Raw genomic sequence first — 23,096 nt, forward strand, 5'->3', positions numbered from 1 at the left:
GCTGTACCTGGAGAGCTAATGGCCACGTGGTTAGGTGATGTAATCATTATGGCAATATGCTGACTGGATGTGTGTGAGATAATCACATGCAATAATGCTGTGTCAGTGGCCGCTGCTGTTCGCTGGTATTCAGCACGTGAGTTCATGCGCAGTGTAAATTTAAAATATGTTAATTACAGAGAAACAGACAGGAAGTTAGGAGTGAACAAAAGGCCCAGTTATGATGGGCAGTTTGATATAACATTTAGGAATTGTCTTTGGCCCACACCACAGCCTGTTGTTTTACCATTTAAAGCGAATTGTTTCAAGTATAATTGGGAAACCAAAGGAGGTTTCTAGCACAAAATAAAGGATTACAAATGTTGACTTATGGTCAGGTGGTTCAACTAGTAGGGGAAAGGAAGTATCTGATATGATTGATTGAACAAAAATGAATGGATGACCATTGATGAACAACTGATTATTATCCTGAAATCCAATATTTGCAATTTTTTTCTATTCCAATATGAGGATTGCTGCCTTTCTGTTTTAGCTGATGGCTGTTATTATAAGAGTTTACTGTCAACAAAACATAACCTTGTAAAATAGCCTAATATACAAATAAGATATAAGATTTCTTTATTAGTTTACTTCTGTTTAATTGTTTTCTGTCTTTCTGTTCATTTAAGAGTACAGTCTAGACCTGCTCTATAGTGTCATGAGATAACTTCTGTTATGATTTGGCGGCATAGGCCTATAGATAAAAAATTATAGCTGATATATAATTGGCTACGCTATTACAAAAAATCCAGCCTTTGTTGAATCAGTTGCATATTACAAAAACATATTGATCAAAACATGTAATGTAGCCTATAACCTACACGGAGTGACATTTGGTGTGACATTCTTCCAATACATGAGAAAATAGTCAGTGTGAATATGGTAAATAGAAAACAGCAAGTAGCTATGACAAGACAGAAAGGAAAAGATATTCTGTTGAAAAACTTATTAATTTGCTGATCAATTAGAAATGATTATCATCCATATTTATTTATTTTTATTTATTTATTATTTATTTTTGTTTATTATTTTATTCTTTTATTTCTATTTTCTAACTTCATCTCTCATTTTTATTTTATTTTAATTTATTTATCTCTTTATTTATTCTTTTTCAATTCCTTTTCTATATTTATCTTCTCTTTTCTCCTAATATAAGTATAAATATACATGTTATTTTTCCTCACTGTACATTTATGTATTTTCTGGGCCTATGAACGAAAAATATTACTCATTCATTCCTACTTAATGGAACAATGTATGGACAGTTCACGGACTGCCTCCTTAAGGACACTTATGACCCTGGTGGGTCTTAAAGCATGTGATTGTGCTTTACAGCTGTACCTGTTGAAAGGAAATACAAATAAGTAAAAAAAATAAATATATATATATACAATAATTATAAATGTAGTGGAGAACAAAATTAATGGCAAAGTTTGTTTCAGTTTTACCAAATAGGGAATAACTTAGTAATGTAACGGGTGGCAGTGCGGTTCCCAGGGTTCCCACGGGTCATTGAATGTAGCATGTTGTCAGATTGACAGGTGATGACTGAGCGAGGTCCCGCCCCCCTGCTCGTGGAGCTCAGCAGCCTGCCTCACAGACCGTCAGGTTCTCACGCGGATACCTCAGCTCCAGCACCTGTACACCTGTACACCGCTCCTCAGGTAAGAACTGCTGTTTATCACACTCTCACGACTTAGAGAAGTCACTTTAGTAGTATGTTTAAGCTGTATGAATACTATTAAGTCGTCTTTGTTCAGAAATTTGCTTCTGAGTTTTATAAAGATGTTTAAATTGAACCATCAGAGATACCAAACTAACTAACTCCCTGCAGGAATATGCTCGCGCTGTCCGCTGATCTTCTATAGTCTCATCACGTTAAACTCTGTTCAGTAATCTGCGGTTGAAACTAGATACTAGATACTAGAACTGTTTGCTGTAGAGTAGTGTGCAGATTTGGAGTTTGTTTTTTTGTAATCATTAAGGGACAAAACCAGCTAAAGTATATCTGAGCCTCTATCTTTATCATCTCTCAACCCAGCCTATAAACTACCCCTTGAATTCTGGCGTCACTAAATTGTTTAATTTAATGGCTTAGTTTTTTTCTTAGTAATGGCTTAACTTTAGAAAAAAGCGAACGTAGGATTCCCTGTTCCCCACTGAGTACAGAGCAGGAATAGAAGTTGACATTGTAACTTCATTTAGTTTTCTTACAGAATTCAAATGGACTTGTAATAATTGAATTTATCATATAGAGTATGAAGAATTGAGTCAGTATACAAAGTGGTTGTGAAATATCTTATATGGTTCTATTATTTTATCACTGTTTTTTGTGTATAATCAGGATGTGACTCAGAGGTAGAGAGGGTTGTCCACTAATCGGAAGGTTGGTGGTTCGATCCCCGGCTCCTCCAGTCCACATATTGAAGTGTCTTTGATCAAGATACTGAACCTAAACTGCTCCTGAAGGCTGAGCCATCAGTGTATGAATGAGTATTTAGAATAGATCCTGCAACCTTGCATGGCAGCCTCTGCCATTGGTGTATGAATGTGTGTGTGTGAATGGATGAATGCTGACATGGTGGTCGGAAGTCCATTACCAATTAATCTAAAAATAATTTTCTGAAATAGTAACTTTCAGTTTCATAATTTGGCATATTAATGTTCAGATGTACTGCCTAATATTGGTGCATTTCAGCAAATATTATTGGAAGGCCAGAGTTCATTGACCTTTCAAGGCCAGGATTATAAAACGACCCAGTTTTTGTCCTGTCAGGGAATCAGCCACTAATCTGTTCCCACAACAGAAATAAGGGATGAGTACAGGAGGTGAGAAGGAGGGAGGGCAGGCGGAACGGCTGGGAAGATTAACTAACCACTGCTTTTTACCTCTCTAATCCTTTTTGAGTCTTGTATAACTGATAGCTACAAATAGGCTTTACTGACCTCAGTCATGGACATGCTACTGTCTATGTAAGCAGAACATGAGGGGAACATGTTGTGACATCTTAAAAGGGTTGTGGAACAGGGAAGGGTAAGAGGGAAGAGCTTATGACTCCCCCCTCCCAATCACATTGTTCATCAGGTGTGTTTGACCATTATGGTCAGGGCTCTAGCCGGGGTTTTAGAAACATTGAGGTCATTATTAATAGACTTTTAAATGTTTAACACAGGGGTCAGCAACCTTTACTATCAAGAGACATTTTAGGCAAAAAAATAAAAAAATAAATCTGTTTGGAGTCGCAAAACATTTGAGCATTGTGATGAAGGTAACACAGTTTATAGTCTAAGTATATAGTATATAAGTCTAATACAGTGAGGACCAAAGTGCAAATGTACTACGGAGTATTAGGGCCACATTGAGGGAAAAAACTCAGAGATTTCCAGATAAAGTCATAAATTAATGAGAAAAAAAGTCGTAATATTACGAAAATAAAGTCCTAACTTTACGAGAAAAAAAGTCGTAATATTACAAGAATAAAGTCATAACTTTACGAGAAACAAAGTCGGAATATTACAAGAATAAAGTCATAACTTGCCGAGAAAAAAATTCATAAAATTACGAGAATAAAGTCATAACTTTACGAGAAAAAAGTCGGAATATTATGAGAATAAAGTCATAACTATACGAGAAAAAAATAAAATAAAATAATTCTATAAAATAAAATTTATAATATTCTGACTTTATTCTGATAATATTATTACTTTTTTTCTCATAATATTATTACTTTATTCTCAAAATCTCAGATTTTTTTTTTTTCCTCAATGTGGCCCTAATACTCCGTTGTACCATAGACCTACAACGATGATAAATAAAAATTCAAATGTAAACAAAAAACAGTTATTCATTTCCACTATTCTTTTTAAAAATCCACAGGGAGCCACTGGAGAGGGGCTAAAGAGCCGCTTGGCCAATGTAATTATTACTTCTATTCAGTTTGATTTATTTTGATTCTTATAAAAAGTATAAATACAGTTCATAAAAGTAACTGATTTAGTTATATGAACGTAAGAGCCTTCCACCAAGATGCTACAATTCACAGAATGAGATTGTTTTGAGGGCTAAACTTTAGCTTCCTATGTGAGGGACAGAGACCCGTCAGAGTGGCTGAACAGTACTCTGTACTGCAAGGATGTTGTTGAAAAGAGACACATTTATATGATGCTGATCAAATAAAAATTCATTCCAGGTTTTTAAATCAACGCTGGTGGCTTTCCGATATTAACTTGATGCATGATGACGATGTGTCCCTGTTTTTTAACCCATAAGAAATGTAAATGATTTATGTCATCTGTGCTTCAGGAGTCTACGGCAACGTCAGAGCCAAGATGGGGCGGAAGGAGATCATCTGCAGCTGGAAGAAAAACACCAGCAATATTAAGGATGTGTTTGACTTCAAGGGGAAAATGGGATCGTAAGTACTGCTGTTGAAAGTAAAGACGGATAAGAGAAGGAAATGTGTGCAAGAAGAGAAGGACTAGCATAAAAGTGTCAAGGTTCACTGACCGTTAATGCAAGTTTTTTAAGTAACTAGTTAAGACAATTTTATACAAAATTGCAAAAAAAAAGGTACTTTTGAAGACCATCAATTCACCAGTAGTGGTCATTAAGGACAAAGATTTTCTTTGGCTGTTGAATAGATTTGGAAAGAATCTCATTTGGTCAGATGGGAAAGTGCGGTGACTGCCTCCATCTGCAAGCGTGGAGGTTGGGCCGATGAAACCTACAGCAGATATGGTTGTTTTTCCAAGTCTGTCATGTTAACTGTCATGTCATGGTGTGGGTGGGATAGTCAGCTGTCTACTACTTGTTGCACCGAAGCGACAACCTCTGGAGCTAACGTGTCCCCCAATCCCCATAAACCCCCATGTTAAAATGGCCAACTTTACAGCTGGGTCTGGGCAATATGACGATACATATCATCAATACAATATAAAAATGTATATCATATTCATTTTTCTACATCATTTCTATCGTGATATAGACTTGCTCTATTTTTTTTCTTCTATAAATTCACTTAAAGCTTCAGTAGTCAGTATATTTTTGGCATCATTGGGCAAAAATCACATAATAACCTTTCAGCATATTGTAATTCAAGTGTTCTGAGAGAAAACTAGACTTCTGCTCCTCCTCATGGCTCTGTTTTCAGGCTTTAGAACATCTAGCCCGTGATGGGAGACTTTAACCAATCACAGGTCATTTCAGAGAGAGAGCGTTCTTATTGGCTGTGCTCCGGTCATGTGACCGGAACTTACCATTCCTTCACCAGATTTCACAATGGCGGCGGCGTCACAAACTTTCTCATTTTACAGTTAAACCGTGCACTACAAGATGATTCTGAAAACATCTGAGGAGAGAAATAGGCATTAACGTAACAGAATATTGATTCATATTTGATCAGCGCTGCCTAGTTTGACCGTTTGGTCGGAGTTCACTAGTGATTGACAGCCGGCTCTCATAGACGGCAGCTGGACAGCAGACCTCAGATCAGCTCTTACTGTTTGTTTTCCTCCGGTCTGTGAAATCTTGCAGATTGAGGACACGGAGGCACATGATTTTTTTCAGGTTACCTGTTTCATGTACTACTGTCACGATATAGCGACCGTTTTATAAAAATAACTTTTTTTAATCATATTTGCTCCAATCTCGCTACTTCAGCTCTAAGGGAGTCTGTGCCGGTGTTGCAAGATACAGGAAGTTGGCTTGGGTCTTGAGGAGTTGAAGCATTTAGCTGCTACATTCACAGCTATAACGCCACCAACAATCACACACTCACCACCACCGCCACACACACGCGGTCTGTCAGACCCTCGCTAACGTTACGCTGTGCTGACAGACCGTATGTGTGTGACAACAGCGAGCACGAAGCCTCCAGCAACGCTACATCTGTTTTCGTGGCACAAACACACACACGGTTTGTCGGACTATTGCTATCGTTACGCTGGGCAGACACACCGCTGACAACCTCACAGCTAAACTAAATAATGCGGTGGAGACTTTTACTGGGACAATACACCCAGCATCATGGCTGCTATCTCTCCCGGTCGGGTGAACCGGGACTCAGTTGTCTGTTGTGCTCAGACACTGCAGCTGGCGATAAATGATGGATTTAACCTGTTTGTGCATCGGCTTATCGTTGCACTTTGAGCTTCACAACGGCACTTCTGAAACCTGTGGGTGACGACACGGAGACCACGTCCATATTTTATACAGTCTAGGGTTGCATCAGGATGTACCAACTGCTGTTTGTACATCATAGCTGATTACTTTCACATACTAGGAAAACATTTAATGGAAACTTATTGGAATCAGGACTCAAATACCATTTGGTGATGGCAATTGGCACAGACTTCAGACAGGAGGTGGGCTTGGTACAGCAGACTGTGTCAGAAGGGTGTGGTCTTAAAAAACTACAGTGCAAATGCAGGCGCTGTTGTACTCACAAAATCCTCCTCTTAGACATGCGTGACTCCAGATGTGTATAATTAATAATTAATTCATATTAGCATAATGTAATTACTATGAACCATCATCCAGGATGGGACTGATGTGTTTGCTGCAGCCACCAACCTGATTTCAGCCACTGTTTTACAGTAACATTAGATTAGATTGTTTTGCCCAAGTTCAGAGGGCCTAAGTGGATGGAGGGGCTGCCGGCTGCCGTCTATCTCCCAGTTACCAGGCTCAGATTGTCCTACGGCTGAGGATAATCCCTTCCATCACCTCCCAGAGAGCTGGTTTAATCAATGAAGCCTCTTATACTGTCTGGGTAATCTACTCACAGCTGAACATGCTAGTGGAGGACTGCTAACATGTTGGAGGACAGTATGATTCATTATATAATGATCATGATCACAAGTTTGCAGTTGAATAAACTTGATCAAGTGCAATATTAATATTGATATTTTGTGTAGGGGTGCCTGTAAAATATCAGAGCTTATTTAACTTTTAAGATACAATCTACCTGATGTTGCTATAGCTCCAAACTGCTGTTTTGACACCTGTGCCCCTGTGATACCTACCTGAGTTTTAGTACTAATAACAAATATCTTATATAATACCTTAGTTTGCTGAGTATAAAGCTATTTCTCTATAGAAGGCTTTTATTTTTCCCATTTAAAAGGGCACTGCACCAACTTTATGTGTCATGAGAAACATCAGCCATTGAAAACAGTTGTATAACGTCCTCTGACATGGCACACACAGGAAGTGTTTAACAAAAGACGCTATCAAGTTGCGACATGGGAAAGGTAGGAACCAACATTTTTGGAGCTTTTGACCCACATCAGGGTGTGAAAGTCAGTATAATGCGACCTCTGCCACATCAATTTTCATGTCCCGCAACTTTATGGAAGAGTAATACTAAATCGCTGGATTTGCCCTTTTAACGAAATAATCCAAACTTTGCAAATTCAACTATATTCATGTCTTAACACAAGCAACTTTAAATAAAAATAATTACAGCATAAAATGAACAACATTATGATTTAATTCACAAAATATTGATTGACTTTAATGACTGAACTAACATTGAGGTTCCACACTTTATATGTGATTTGTAGCTAGTGCCCTAAAACCTGCAAAAGCTAAAAAAGAGTTATTTCCTTTATCTGCTTCATTTCCACAAATGTAGCGAGACCAGGTCGGCTTTGTATCACTGGTCAGTACAATAACCTGTAACACATGGTTAACTGTACAGTCGGTGTTCCTTCCTCAGAGCTGTCCTGCTGTCTCAAAGCTGCTTAAAGGCCTGAATGAGATAGAGGTGTGTGTGTGTGTGTGTGTGTGTGTGTGTGAAGTTCTTGGACACTGATGTCAGAACAGCAGTGCGGGAACATCCTAGCACCACTTCATTATAGGATTAAGACTCTGACTGACTATATGGGTGGATGAGTGGACTGAAGCTATATGAAGGGAGGTGGTGTGAGCATGCTGCTGCAGGCGTGTGTTTGTGCCAACAGAAACGTGACAACACATGTTACCTCGCTAATCAATTAGTGATGGACTTACAGCGCTTTGCGAAGGTGCATTCAGGTGCTATTGTTTTCGAGTCAAGTGGTGACGTTTTTTTCTTTCAAAAATGTGTTCTTGTTTCCAGGTAGAGAATACCTGTGAAACAGCATGTTCACAGGATCGTCAAAATCCCCACTGAAGACTAAATTAAGGCTAATAAAAGTTATAGGGTATTATGGGCTATACAGTGACGTTCCTCGGTTATGAAAGTTGATCATATTATTTAATTATGCCTAAATGTAGGATGAAATATAATCCATATTACAATTTTGGATCAGTAAGTAAGCAAATATCCTGCTCTAAATATTTAAAAGAAATACAGGTCTCAGATGTCATTTTCAATAAAAGGCCAGTATCAATATATGAGTCTGTAACGCTCATTCAGAACACAGTGCACGACAAAACTATAATAGCAACAGTGCATTTAACGTGTGTATTTTAGACTCCCTTATTGGATTTGAGGCGTTTTAGGTCAGAGCTTCATCACCAGAACAGACGCTTGACTCGGATGCCAAAATGTGGGATTACACCTGTCGGCTTGACTGTGAGCCTAAAGAAATAGCTACCATGGTGATACCCAGCCAAGACTGACCAACCTTCATTTTTTCCTGGGGCTGGGACTGGATGGAGCAGATTTTATGTGTGATGTTAAAGCTGTAGGAGGCGAGATTGGAGCAAATATGATTAGAAATTCATGTTCCTCTTTGTCCTCCGGTGTCCTCCGGTGCTCCTAATGGCATCTGCAAGCTTTCACAGACCGGAAGAAAACAAGCATTCAAAGCTGATCTGGGATCTGCTGTCCATCTGCTGTCTATAAGAGCTGGCTGTCAATCACTCGTGAACTCCGACCAAACGGTCAAACTAGACAGCGCTGATCAAATATGAATTAATATTCTGTTACGTTAATGTCTATTTCTCTCCTCAGATGTTTTCAGAATCATCTTGTAGTGCACGGTTTAGCTGTAACATGAGAAAGCTTGCAACAGGGCAGCCATTGTGAAATCTGGTGAAGGAACGCCAAGTTCCGGTCACATGACCGGAGCACAGCCAATAGGAACGCTCTCTCTCAATGAAATGACCTGTGATTGGTCAAAGTCTCCCGTCACAGGCTAGATTTTTTAAAGCCTGAAAACAGAGCCATGAGGAGGAGCAGAAGTCTAGCTTTCTCTCAGAACACTTGAATTACAATATACTGAAAGGTTATTATGGGATTTTTGTCCAATGATGCCAAAAATATACTGACTACTGACATGCTAAAGTCTTAAGTTGGCCTCAGCAAAGGCAGCAAAAGCAGGCATTGTGGTCATCCAAGGCCGGGAGCGACGAGGAGCATAAAGTTTGCTTGTGGTTGACGACATTCTCAGCGACATCGTATGATGGCTGGAGATCGCAAGTTAGATCCGTTCTCTAAGGAGGCTGAGTGAAAAAGGGAGGTGTTACATTCATTCGATAGGTCATGAGCCTGGAAGATCGCTCAGGGCTGGTGCCCTTTTCTATCCATAAACTATCAAGAGACCTTTTTCACAGCTGACATTTTGACATGTCATCGTAGGAAAAGCACTGGTGAATTGATCACTAACAATGGCTCAGTTCCATTAAGTATCTCAGTAAGCTCTGCCAGTGAGCCGGCATGCACAATACCAGGACCTCCCTCCCCTCAGTGGAATGCAGCCATTATTAAATACATCATTAGATACACCTGCTTCTCCTCCATCACAAATCCAAATGTCTGCTATGTTAAAGGTCTGTTGAAGGAGGAGATAGTGAGGAGGAGCTGACTAGGGAGGCTTGGAGGCAGCATGGAACCAAGGCTTTGGTGAACCCTAGGCTAATTTATTATTTCTTTATAGAATAAAACGGACTAAAATAAAGTAAAATAAACAAAACAAATGTGTGCATGAATGACTGTACATGTGTGTATGGGTGGTGGGGATGGCTGGCAGTCAGGGTGCATGCAGTGCAAATCAAAGTAAAGCAGGATAATAAATAAATACCGTAAAAGGAGCTGGAACAGCTGTTTTATAGTGAGCGATTTCTACCTCCTGATTGGACGGTGAGTACAAAGATCTGTCTCAGGGTGCTGAAGTGGAGCCTCAGTGGGGTAAACCAACCTTTCTGTACATTTTCAAATCTGGTTAAATACATAAAAAAAAAAAAGAAAAAAAAAAAGACCACTAACAAAATCTTATTTTTGGGGACCCTAAAGCAAGTGACCCATCTCATTCCTGGGGACCAGACCCTCTTTCCACTGCCTCGCAGACCTGGGAGTCCACATACGTTTTCCACAGTTGTTTAAAGGGCTTAAAGTTGGATTAATTTACACTCATTTAGTGTGACTGGATTATTGTTAATTGAGAAGTATTTGCAGATAATTGTTCATCATCCTGGAAACATTCATGTCTCTGTCTGGAAGTAAAGGAATATTAAACCAGAAAGAAAACTAGTGCTTTGAACTTGACATAATGATAAGGATAATGAAGAAATACAAACAACAAATAGTTGTGTCCTTTTATAGTTTGATATGTTTGAGAATTTCCATTGACTGATTTCACTCCATTAACCCGTATCTCTGTCCTTACTGTTTCTGTGCAGGGGGTCTTTTTCAGAGGTCTTTATGGTGAGAGAGAAGAAAACAGGAATGCTGTACGCCCTGAAGTGTCTGAAGAAAAAGCACCTCGCCCATAGCAACCTTGAAAATGAAATCAATGTATTGAGAAGGTAAAACACACACACGTGCACACACACATTCATACAGGTGATTTCCATTATGCTCTAGCCAACAGAGAGCAGCAGTTTTCTGCTCTATGTGAAGTCACCATCGACTTAAAGGTCTCATATTGTAAAAAGTGAGATTTTCATGTCTTTTATATTATAAAGCAGGTTTAAGTGCTTTATAAATACTGTTAAACTATCAAAACGCTCAATATACGGAGAAATACACACAGTCCGTATTCAGCAAATTGTGCGTTTGAAACAAGCCGTTAGGATTTCTGCGCATTTGTGATGTCACAAATATACGATATTTAGACCATTACACGGTTTTAAACATTCTAAATGTGTTCCAGATTATTTCCTGTTGCAGTGTATGTAAATAACATCAGCTGACAGGAAGTAAACATGGACCCAAGCTGTTGCCTAGCTACGCGATTCCGTTGAAATGCACTAAAACGGAGCGTTTCAGACAGAGGGTAAATACAGGTATATTCAGGCAGACAGCATGAGGAAAATAAAGTTTTTTTTAACATTACAGCATGTAAACATGTTCTAGTAGAAACATAAAATACAAGTATGAACCTGAAAATGAATACGATATGGGACCTTTAATGTTTAAATGTATTGCATTTGTTCTTACTTTTGCTTCTAAACGACCTGTTCTGAGGAGAACAGCCTGCAACACTATAAACATGTAACATTTACCACTGAGGACATCAGTGATTCCTCAACCTCTCTCTTACTATTTCAGGATACAGCACGAAAACGTGGTGGGACTAGAGGATTTCTATGAGAGTCGAACACACTATTACCTGGTCATGCAACTGTAAGTGGACTCATTATTATCATCACATTCTTCACCAAGTATTAACTCATATTGAGGGTAAAGAAATCTGACAATAACAACCACAATATATGTTGTAGAAGTGTGCTTCTTTTATATTTAAAGGCCTATTTTTTCCCTTAAATGTACCTTCAAGTCACCGTAAAGTTAGAAACATCACCAAACGTCACCAAATCATAGTGACAGAATCACATGGAGCTGTATATAGTGCATCTGCTTGTTCTGTAATGACATTGAACCCCTTAACAACATACAGTTGTCCCCTTTTCTACCCAGGAATCATCTTATTTCACACTGTTTGACAGTATAATACATATTCTGTGTCAGATTGTTCCAGCTCTTCATTGAAGCTATTAGGGGTGGAACTGTTCACAAAATTCCCGGTTCGGTTCATATCACGGTTTTGGGGTCACGGTTTTCATTTCGGTTCGGTACATTTATGTTATAGCGAAGAGGTCATGTTCTGATTTCAACATGCTTTTCATTTATTTGGCAAAAATAAGTAAACAAATGTTTGCCTTAACAAAAGTATGGCTTACATAAGGAACATAAACACTTCTTCATTGTCAAATCTTAATTAAAAGAATAGGTCTTCTACAGTTATTAGTGCAAACAAAAAATGCATATCATGCATATGATGTAATTATAAACTAAGGCCATCAACATAAATTGAAGCATAAGCTCAACCAAAATTATACTAAAAAACAACAACAACAACAACAACAACAACAACAACAGTATAACATATGTCTCAATTCCTTCATTATTAGCTCTTAATTGAAAGATTAGTATTTCCACTCAAAATGTGCAGTATTTGGAGGAATACGGTTGGATTTCTGTACCACTGTGTTATTTAAAAATAATTACTAAATATAAAACACTTTACAGGGTTTGTGCTGCTGGAATCACTGTGTTGCTGAAGTGTATAGCACGGCTCAAGTAATGTTACGTTAATCATATGCTGAAATCCAGCATCCTCCGCAACTGCATAAGGCTGCATAGCGTTCACTATAAACCTCCCCGATGCTTTAGTTATGTTTTTTGCCCTGTCTGAATCTGCATGTAGAGGCTGTTTAAATGCTGCGGGGAGAAGGAGTTGCTCTTTCCTACCCAAAGTGTTGCTGCTAACATCAACCAGACGTGTTGCACACTGTTTACACACAGTCGCCGTTTTATCCACCACTTTTTTGCGTCATTCTCATAGGTAACACTAAATCCGTAATGCTCCCGTACAGCAGAGCCAAACGATGCTGGTGGATTCTCTAACTGTACTTTATCGTGACTACTCCCCATTTTGGCCATTTGGCCTCCATCTATGCCACATGGATCAGCGACAGGGCCCAGAAGATGATTGCCGACCCCTCCCACCCTGCTAGTTGTCCCTTCAATGTCCTTCCTTCTGGAAGGAGATTTCAGAGTCTGAGGTGTAGGACATCCTGCCTCAGGAACAGCACGTACCCTGATGCTATTAGGCACCTAAACTCTAATGCATAGGCACTTTGCAGGAGGAAATTAAGCTCCAGGCAACACACACTATAGGAATGCTTTGCACTAGACACTTAAGGGGAAGTTGCAATAGCACAAAGCTCTTCACAGTATTTTAGCATTTTAGGTTTTTATTGGTTTGAATGATTGTATAAATGTATGTGGTTGTCTCCTATGTACACTATGTTTTCTTTATATGTGTGTGCTTTTGTCTGTTTTTAATGAGCACAGCCCCGAAACAAATTCCAATCAACTGTGGGTTGACATGGCAGTAAAAGTAAAGTATTGAATTGAAATTTCCTTAACTGACTGACAGCCGCACTTCATCCGTGAAGGGGGCTGGGTCACGCTTCATCAACACGTGCAGTAAAATCTGATCTGCACTCGCCGAAATTGAGCCAATAGCAACGCACGACCGCAGCTTCAGTTACACTGCGCATGTGTTAAACCCCGTACCTCAAAACCCATATCCGCCAGTGTCCCAGCCTCCTTCAATAGGCCTTGATTTCTACAAAAAAATACACAATCGGCCTCATAACTTATTTCAAATGAACTGAACATACACGACCCGAACCGTGAATAGCGAACCGAACGGTTCGGACGTTTTACCTGAACCGTTCCATCCCTAGAAGCTATATGATGTTTACACTGAGGGAAATATTCAAACCCAAAGTACCATTTCATCAAAAGAGTTATCCTCATGTTCTATGCACCATTTTGCACTCATTGTTTCCAAATGTACTGTGACATATTCAGTATATTTGGGAACTGTGTGACCTCTATAATTTAAAATAAAGTTCTGAGGTTTTACGAGCCCTCAACAAAACGTTTTTGTCGAACAGGACTCTTTGTCCAAGTGACCGGTCAAAGGGTTTGAAGAATGAAACAAGATGCCTAGAAAGATAGAAACACTGATGATTTCTTTCATGTGTGTGTGTGTGTGTGTGTGTGTGTGTGTGTGCAGGGTGTCGGGTGGGGAGCTATTTGATCGCATTGTAGACAAGGGGGTTTACACAGAGAAGGATGCCAGCACGGTGATCAAACAGGTGCTGCAGGCTGTCAGCTACCTGCACGAAAACAGCATCGTACACCGGGACCTCAAGGTAAGACTCACACACACACATGGAGAACAATTTCACCTAGAAGAAAGAAAATTAAAAGCTAGAATGACCAAATGACCAAAACACATTACAATAAAAGAAGTGTTAAACAGATGTTTAGTGAATATTTTCTGAAGTACCGTTTGCTTTAATTACATTAGGTTTAAATAATAAGCAATCCTATTATGAAAAATGCATGGGCAAATTTACATTTACATCATTTTCTCTCTCTCTCTCTCTCTCTCTCTCTCTCTGTCTGTCTCTGAGCAGCCTGAGAACCTGCTGTACTATGATACAGATGAGAATGCTAAGATCATGGTCAGTGACTTTGGTCTGTCTAAGACGATGGAGCATGGTGTGATGTCCACAGCCTGTGGTACACCAGGATATGTTGGTGAGTTATTGGGGGGGGATACTCATACACTTTTTTGGGGGATTTCTCCCCCGTTATAAAATTGTACATTTAAATAACACAACAAACAGTCAAAACAGTGAGGCGACACACACGAGACTTGAATGTGATTGAAAGGCATCATGTTGATTAGCGTTAGCAACATTAGCAGCTAAAACCACATTATCACTCTATATTTCACATGCTTGGCAGTAATGTTAGCTGACCAGACAAAGGCCCCTCCATGAATGGAAGGCCCAGCCGATGTTGATCCTAGTGTTAACTTTTCCTGCTTCAGCCTCTCGACCGTGGTCAGAAGGCTCAGTGGAGACACCGTAGTTTTGGTCTCCTGGGCCGGAGTCGATAACGTTACTTGCTCCAGAGTTAACCCCCATTACTCCACAGTTTTCCTCCAACGTCAGTCACATTCCTGTTTTGCAAGATGGGCTTCACTAGATATAACTTTGTTTTTTTTTGTGCTTCTGTGGAGCTTGTGTTGGAGTCTGAGTTGTGGTGGGGGGCTGGTCGTTTGTTGGCGTTAGCAGACTCCATTTCTAACCGAATGTTAGCTATGGTTGCGCACTGTTAGCCCTAAAGTGGAGAATAAAGGCACTCGCGAGCGTGCATGATGTCACATCCGCTGGATTTTCCTGGAAAGAAACCCATTCATCCAGAAAACATTGAACTTTATGGAATCACTTTTCCCAGTGTAATCATGCTATTACATTCTGCAGCTGGCAGTTATAAGCAAAGGTGTTTATTGTCATTTTAAAATGGACGTGAAGCTGTCAACCAAGTTAAGCTGATTTACTAAATGGATTTCCACTCTAATCAACATTTATACAGCAAACATGACAAATGTCAACGTTTAACTTTCGTTGCAAGAGAGCCGCCGTGTTGCAGTACTCTAGCTACTCTAGCCTGTGACGTCACCAGGTTGGCTGAGTTACACAGATACAACGGTATAAACCGTGAAAAACGAGGATTGAGGAGACACACGACAGAAGAAAACAAAACACTATTGTATTGCTCCTGGATGTAAATATGTGTTTGAAAATGTTATAGCCAAGGACAAAACAGTCCATTTTCATACTTTCTGCTGCTGAAACGGAGAACGGCACTGCAGCATTAGCTAGAAGAGAAAGAGCCCTCCGATGGGCACTGACTCCAGCGGACTGTCTCCCCGTCTCCCGTCCTCTCCTCTCTCTGATCACCACTGAACTTCTTCTTGCTCTTTGTGTGTCATTCTACAGCCCCTGAGGTTTTGGCCCAGAAACCCTACAGCAAAGCAGTGGACTGCTGGTCCATTGGAGTTATCACTTACATCCTGTGAGTACATTTCAGTTCTCCAACAATAACAAAGCACATTTACATGATTGTTCTTAAACGGAGAGGATCTATTAGATTACATAACCGAAATGTCAGAAGCCTGAAGTTATGCCATAAATCAACTTTTTGTTGAGAAATCATAATTTTTCCATCAATTTGATACAACCAGAGTCATAGCATGTCCAAAATTTTACCAAAATGTTGATGTAAGAGATTTACAAAAGGAAGCTGTAATGAGTTTAGCTGAATTGACTTGTTGTGTCTGTGTTGCAGGCTCAGCGGCTACCCTCCATTCTTCGAAGATAACGAGAGTCGTCTGTTTTCCAAGATCATGAGAGCCGAGTACGCCTTCCATTCACCTTTCTGGGACAACATCTCCGAGTCAGGTATGAAAACGGCAGAAAACATTTGACATCTCGGTCTTCACAAACATTTTTGACATCTAATACCCCTGCACTTTCTCTTTTGGAATTGTATTAACTTTGACTGTAAGTACTTGTTGCTCTGACAACAATTTCAGTTTCTAGTTTCCAAGAATATCTAGACTCAAGTCGTCAACATTCTAATCTAAGAATTAAGTTCACCATACCAACTTAAAGGGACTGTTTGTAACTTTTTAAGCAATGTACCGTGTCGGGACACATGAGTGTTCGCATATGCGCGCTCGCGTGGGGCCGGAGCCTCTGCCTGCTTGCCTTCACTCAGACAGCGCGCGTTCTTGCGTACTCGCTCCACCTCTAGACGTGAACGCGCGCTCACTCCACACTGCAGAAGAGTTAGTTTAGCTCTGAGAATATCTAATGAATGTACAGTGGACGTTTGTGCAGAAATAAATGCTGCAGCTCCTCCAGACCAACAGAGGTTTCCCGTGTCTTGTGAAGTGAGGGGGCTCCGCAGCGAGTAACATTGTGGTCTCGTTACCGACCGGGTGTCGGTGTCTCCTCTGTTTACTCCGGCTGCGGGCGGAGACGACATAGTTACTCGCTGCGTAGCCCCGCTGCCTTACCAGCTTACGCTGAGGCAGGAAAAGCCAACACTAGGATCAGCATTGATTCATGGAGAGACCTTCGTCTGGTCAGCTAACATTACTGCCAAGCAGCTGAAATATAGAGTGATATTGTGCTTTTAGCTGACGTGTGTCGCCTCACTGTTTTGAGCAATGCTCGTTCATGTCTATTTAGAGCGAGCAAGCACGAGCCCGATGCTGACTTTTGTTGATTTCACGGCCACAGGTGTCGCTGTTAACAAGCATTTCTGAAAGTTACAAATAGTCCCTTTAATAGGTGATAATATGTAAATGTTGTGTTTACAACTTGTCATAAGCCATAACAGGTTTAAATCACTTGACTTGGACTTTTTTTTTATCTGCTAAGACACTTGACTGCCTTAAGACTTGTTTGAATTTAGACATGACGGCTTGATTAGTTGAACCTTCAAAAATCTTTGTAATACATATGAGGTTAATGTTTGAGTAACTAGTTTTTCTGTTTGTTTTGTTACCTTGTAGAACATTTTTATAAAATTTCCGTGAAAATGCATTGCGCTGTTGCACGATTGAAAAGGGAGTGTTGAAAGCAAGAGATGTCATGTTATGGTACAGGATAAGGTCAGCCCACATCTGGACTCGCAATATTTTCATAAAGTTGAAAGACTTGCTTCGAAAGACTAAAATCCAGCTCTGGTTGTTTCATGAAATATGACAAAAACAGGTGTTTGCTAAGTATAGATCAGGAAGTGTTCATATATCCTTAGAGCTTAATCAAATATAGACCAGCTGCAGCTTACATCACCGTTACATCATACTTACATCACAGCTATAGGGGTTTGACCTGTTTGGATTAGGTCAGATATAATTACTGTACATACTAAATTGGCAGGGACATTGCTCGCTCACCTGAGGGATTAAATTAGCTGGCATTAAGTAAGAGACATGTCAAACGCACTGAATTATTTCCCTTAAGCATCGGTGTAGTGCTGCCACCTACTGTTACGTGTATGAAAGAGGTCTTGTCTTACTATGATGATCTATTTGAGCATTTTATTGTTGTAGATGACTTGACTTTAAGAACATTAAACTGAAGAAGAATGTCAGAAAAAAGTATTGTGGAACTACAGAAGGTCATCTCATCCACATAATGGTCAAGGATAAGCATGGGTGGATGTGCTCAGACAAAAGGCCCCATCACCTCTCCTACATACACAGACATTCTAGTTGTTTAGCCTCTCTTTGTAGTCATTTTATGTTTCTCTGTGGTCATTTTGAGACTCTTTGTAGTCGTCTTATGTTTCTCTGTGGTCATTTTGAGTCTCTTTATAGTCGTTTTATTTTTCTTTGTGGTCATTTTTGAGTGTCTTTGTGGTCATTTTGTAGGTGAGGGGCCCCTGACACTTTGAGTAATCCATCCATGAGGATAAGACACTGTTTGACATTACACAGTAAAGTCTCCTTTATACCAGCTGTGATCCAAGGCTCAATGTCCCTTAAACACACAAGCATGAGCTTTTCTGTGAATGGACTTCATTCTGCAAAGCAGAAATGTCTCTGTCTTTTGCTCTCATTTGAAGGCTGTTGTTGTTGTTGTCTTGTTGCAGCATGAAAATTTAAATTGTCACAACAGTAACGGTAGCATACAATTTGTGTAGCCTATTTAGATGGAATCATATGTAATTTCACCGTAGATGACCAAATGTGTATCATTGTATGCTTGCAGCAGGTCAGAGTACTGAATTCTAATCAGAAACTAACCAATGAACCATGCAATGTCTCAACAGCCAAAGACTTTATCAGGAATCTGATGGAGAAAAACCCCACGAAACGCTTCCTCACCGAGCAGGCACTCAGACACCCGTGGTTAGTTCTTTCTCTTGGTCACGCACTCATACACGCACGCACGCACGCACGCACGCACGCACGCACGCACGCACGCACGCACGCACGCACGCACGCACGCACGCACGCACACACACACACAGTTTTTTTGTTTGTTTGTTTTTTTCCTAAATAAACTAATGACAGTGACTTGGTTGCAGGATTGCTGGAAACACAGCTAAAGACCTTGACATTCATCAGTCTGTCTGTGAACAGATGGAGAGAAACTTTGCCAAATCCAAATGGAAGGTGAGTGACACTGCTGTTGGCTCATGGACTACTTTATATTGCAGCCACATTTGTTTTTCATAGTTAAAGGTATAATACGGCTGCTGTTTATGAACAGACGGCATTCAAAGTTGGCCCCTCCCCCACGGTTCAACGAGCGAGAGAGAGAGAGCAGCAATGGTCTAGCGAGCTATAGAGTGAGTGAAGAGAGAGAGTGGCGTTAGTGAGACCAAATCCGTGAGTCAGAGAAATAAAACATTATTTTCTGCTTGTTTCACGGCAGTTATGTTCTAAAGCGCAAAAAATCACACCCACACCTCCGCTCGAACCTGCGGGATGGTGTCACGCTGCCGGATTTTGAATGAATGCAGCTGAAGGGCAGGCTGTCCTCTCGGCTCGGTGTGTGTGCCCCGGTCAAACTGACACTCCGATAACAGCACACAGTAGAGGAGAGAGAGAGAGGAAGTTTTTTCTAATATGTTTTACATTATTACAACCATCCATTCATCATTGCATCCATCATAAATTCAAATTGACCACAGCTGCTCTTCTCTATCAGGGAAAAAAAACACCAGGCGTTTTTTTGCCACCTTTAAAGCCTACGGGGAAAGTATTTTATACTAAAGACAATGTCATTTAAAGTTACAGTGATCTAAGGCAAAGTGGTTCTCAAACTATGGTACACGTACCACTGGTGGTACGCGTGCTCTCTCTAGTGGTACGTGGAGGAATCTCTGACTAAGATTCCTCTGTATTGATGCTTTTGGACCGGAGACACGGTGGAGAGAAAAAAAAGTGCTCAACAGCGTGGCGCTACTAAACCTGAGGGGACGCACCCTATTTTTCCCTGATAAAGCGACACTGTGAACAACAGATCTGTGTTGAAATCAGCAGGAGGACAGTTAGTAACGTTAGCTGTTAGCAGCCGGTGGGCAGCGCAGTCCTGACTGGATAATACCAGAGATACGAACGTTAACGGAGGTGCCATTGAGTTATTAATACGAGGCCTTCAAAGTCGGCTCAGGAAAAATGACTATTTGGCGAAGGTAAATTACAACGTTATCATGATGTGTTCAAATGTAATCTCGTAAAATGTAGTTTTTGGTGAGAAACTTGAATAAATCCAGTTGTTTGAAGGAGATGTTTTCACATCAATATAAAATAGATATTAGATAAAGAATTATGACCTACTTAACTTCCTAACACTAGCTCGGAGCAGTTTGCCAAGATTTCTTTAATCAAAGCAAATATTTAAATATTCATAATCATTTGAATTGTGTGTTTTTATGCAAACAACCACTATAGATGACAATAACAAAGTACAGTACAACTGTGTACAGTACCATCCCTGCACTGAAAAATAGGGCTTTTTGGACCTACAGTACATGTATTTATATTTTGGCATGCTGGGGGATTCTCTGTTTTGTTAAGTTTTGTTAATGGAAACATTACTACCCAAAACAGTCAGTCCGGTACGGTTCAAAAACTTCATAATATGATGTTTGGAGTGATTTTCAGTATAATAAATGCTGAAAATAAGTGATAAAGTAGAGGTTACGTCTGACAGAATTTGTTTGGCCCCCGGCAACAATCTGGGTTTCTCATGTGGCCCCCCAGGAAAAATAATTGCCCACCCCTGGTCATAATGGTGGTACTTGGAGAGTCAAATACTTTTTGAGGTGGTACGTGGTGTAAAAAGTTTGAGAACCACTGATCTAAGGCAAAGTGGTTTGGAAGCTAAAGCTTCAAATACAATGTCAAATGTAAACATGTAATGCTCTTTAAGTGTTGTCAATACTATTTCAAGACAAATGTGTCATGCCATACGTAGGCAGCCCCAGTTTAACCCTCTCTCTTTGTGTGGCATTTCCAACAGCAAGCCTTCAACGTAGCCTCAGTAGTCCACCACATGAAGAAACTGCAGATGTCCCTCACCGAGCCTCCCCCCTCACACATCTGCATGCCCAACATCGAAGTACAGTCCTCCCAGAAAGACCAGGAGGCGCTGGAACCCCACCGCGATGAGGCCAAAAGCCTCGACCCAAACGGGAATCTTGTTCGCGCGGCCAATCATTTATCCTGCAGTAATCCTGAGTCGGGCAGAGGTCTCTGTCCGCCGCTGAGAGCCTGTCACAGTCAGCCCGGCAACGCCCTCGCCGTCGATGAACCAAGAGAGGTCAATAAGTTCCTTTCAGCGATCGATGCTCCTTTCAGGCCATCCAAGAGGTGAGAGCTGCTGCCCTCTTCCAGCTGCGTGAAAATCGGGCATGTCAGCTCTACCAGAATATAAGAAAAAAGTTGATAGAATATTGCAGTAATTTAGATATGGATAGATAGAAGCTATACATTGGCAGAAGTAAATTGGCCAAGAGATCTCTTTGCTATTTTAATAATAAAGTCAATTTGACTCTTCCGTGAGAGGTCATCATCCAATGGCACCCCTAAAAATTTAGTATAATTAACTTTCTTAAAGGCACGGTCACACATACGCAAAATTAACATCCGCCTCCCGTTCACTTACATTCTAAGTGAGCGAAGGGGCGAAAAACATACTCTTCCGGTTGCGAAGCAAATTCACATCTTCGGAGTTCAACTTTGCTGAACTGTCCGGCGAATATCGCCTCGGCAGGCAATGGTCACTTGCCTTCATTTGCCCATGTGACCGTGCCTTTATTAAAAAAAATATCAAATTAGATTTTTTTTTTTTTTTAAGTAAAACTTATTTTGAACCATTACTACATATTGTCACAGATCTTTGTTTTGGACATACTGTATATATACTATACTATATCATGGTGAAATTATGAGATTAATACTATCTTCAAATATTAATAGCGATATTTCATCCGTTGCATTTTGGAGATCATTTATGTAAATTAGACAGTCCAAGAAAGGAGCCTTGAGGTACCCCACAAGGGATTATACTGTATCTGTCTGAGCAGTGTGCATTTGAACAATGACATATTGTCTATGATTATATATAATCAACAAATATTACCTTTTGGTAATGGATAATTCATCAAGCTAGATTTAATGGTGATTGGTTCTGAAAGTTTTTTATTATTTTCATATTATATGTATTTTCATTAAATGAAATGGATAATATACCTCCAGTATGAGTTGTAATATTGTCATAGAGTTTAAATCATTTTTAGGAGAACTGCATTGACAAAGTGTATTATCATTGTTCAAATGCTTTAAAACTTTTTTTTTTATGTTATGAGATTTAGTGCAACTAGTTGTTCTTTGCGTATTTCTCTGGGTGGATGTGTAATCCTGGTTGTGTGATGTGCTGCAGCATGGACGCTGTGTCTCAGAGGAAGGACCAGTCGTTTCAGTCTGGAGTGTGTTCTGTCATGTGACCAGCTGGCTAACCTGAGATGAATCTCACGCAGGTAAACGGGATCTCTCATCTTTCTCTGTCGGAATTTAGATGTTGATTATACAAATTACTGACTCAAACCAGCCTAATAAACCCAACTCATTTTGTTTTTCCTTTTAGTTTGTCTCTCGAGTCAACGGCACTCCGTGGCATCCCTCTTGCTATGAAGGTGTTGACACATCTGCTGCTCAGCTTTTTCATGTCTGCTGTGGTTCTCTGCTGCAGACCACATGTTCCATCGACAGACACCTACAGCATCTGCACTGTAAAAAACACTTTAACTTGGAATGGCTGTCTATATACAAAACAGACACAAGCAGGAATTCATTTAGAATTCATACAACTTGTGTTGTGCTGATGACATTTTATTCTCTCAACACTATTATTTTCTATTGTATATAACTGTCGACATGTTACTAAATACTTAGATTTAGGGGACATATGCAATGTGAAAGCTTATTAATTATATTTTTGAGTTTTATTTGACTGGCTGTACTTTGAATTCCAATGACTTTTACATTTTTATAAAGCTCATAAGCTTTTTTAGGTAATTTGTATACTCTGAATGTCTTTTTAGGACATTTAAAGATAGGGTCGACGATGTTGGAAAGCTAGCATAATTTGAAAGTAGCATCGCCTCAGGAGCTCCGTCAAACCCCCCCTCTCCCCTCGGGGCTCCTTCCAAGGCAACGCCCCCCCCACA

The 23,096-nt window shown here is 40.1% G+C and overlaps 1 protein-coding gene across 1 annotated transcript; it reads left to right on the top strand.

Annotated features, from left to right (window-relative positions):
* The first annotated feature begins 1,548 nt into the window (after positions 1–1,548).
* Positions 1,549–22,879, top strand: camk1ga (calcium/calmodulin-dependent protein kinase IGa). The gene is made up of 13 exons (XM_074649210.1): positions 1,549–1,703; positions 4,343–4,454; positions 10,646–10,771; positions 11,517–11,591; positions 14,059–14,197; positions 14,465–14,588; positions 15,839–15,914; positions 16,188–16,300; positions 18,687–18,765; positions 18,945–19,032; positions 20,888–21,237; positions 22,310–22,406; positions 22,514–22,879. Exons 2-12 carry the CDS (start codon positions 4,369–4,371, stop codon positions 22,371–22,373), a joined length of 1,320 nt encoding a protein of 439 aa, XP_074505311.1. The 5' UTR covers positions 1,549–1,703; positions 4,343–4,368; the 3' UTR covers positions 22,374–22,406; positions 22,514–22,879.
* The last annotated feature ends 217 nt before the right edge of the window (positions 22,880–23,096 follow it).

Source organism: Sebastes fasciatus, chromosome 1 (assembly GCF_043250625.1).
Source record: "Sebastes fasciatus isolate fSebFas1 chromosome 1, fSebFas1.pri, whole genome shotgun sequence".
Taxonomy (NCBI): domain Eukaryota; kingdom Metazoa; phylum Chordata; class Actinopteri; order Perciformes; family Sebastidae; genus Sebastes; species Sebastes fasciatus.

Bases quoted from the DNA above. Each gene is read 5' to 3' on its own strand.
- camk1ga (XM_074649210.1), top strand. From the start codon at position 4,369: ATGGGGCGGAAGGAGATCATCTGCAGCTGGAAGAAAAACACCAGCAAT. The intron at 10,772-11,516 runs GTAAAACACACA...TTACTATTTCAG, and splicing joins GAAATCAATGTATTGAGAAG to GATACAGCACGAAAACGTGG. The intron at 11,592-14,058 runs GTAAGTGGACTC...GTGTGTGTGCAG, and splicing joins TATTACCTGGTCATGCAACT to GGTGTCGGGTGGGGAGCTAT.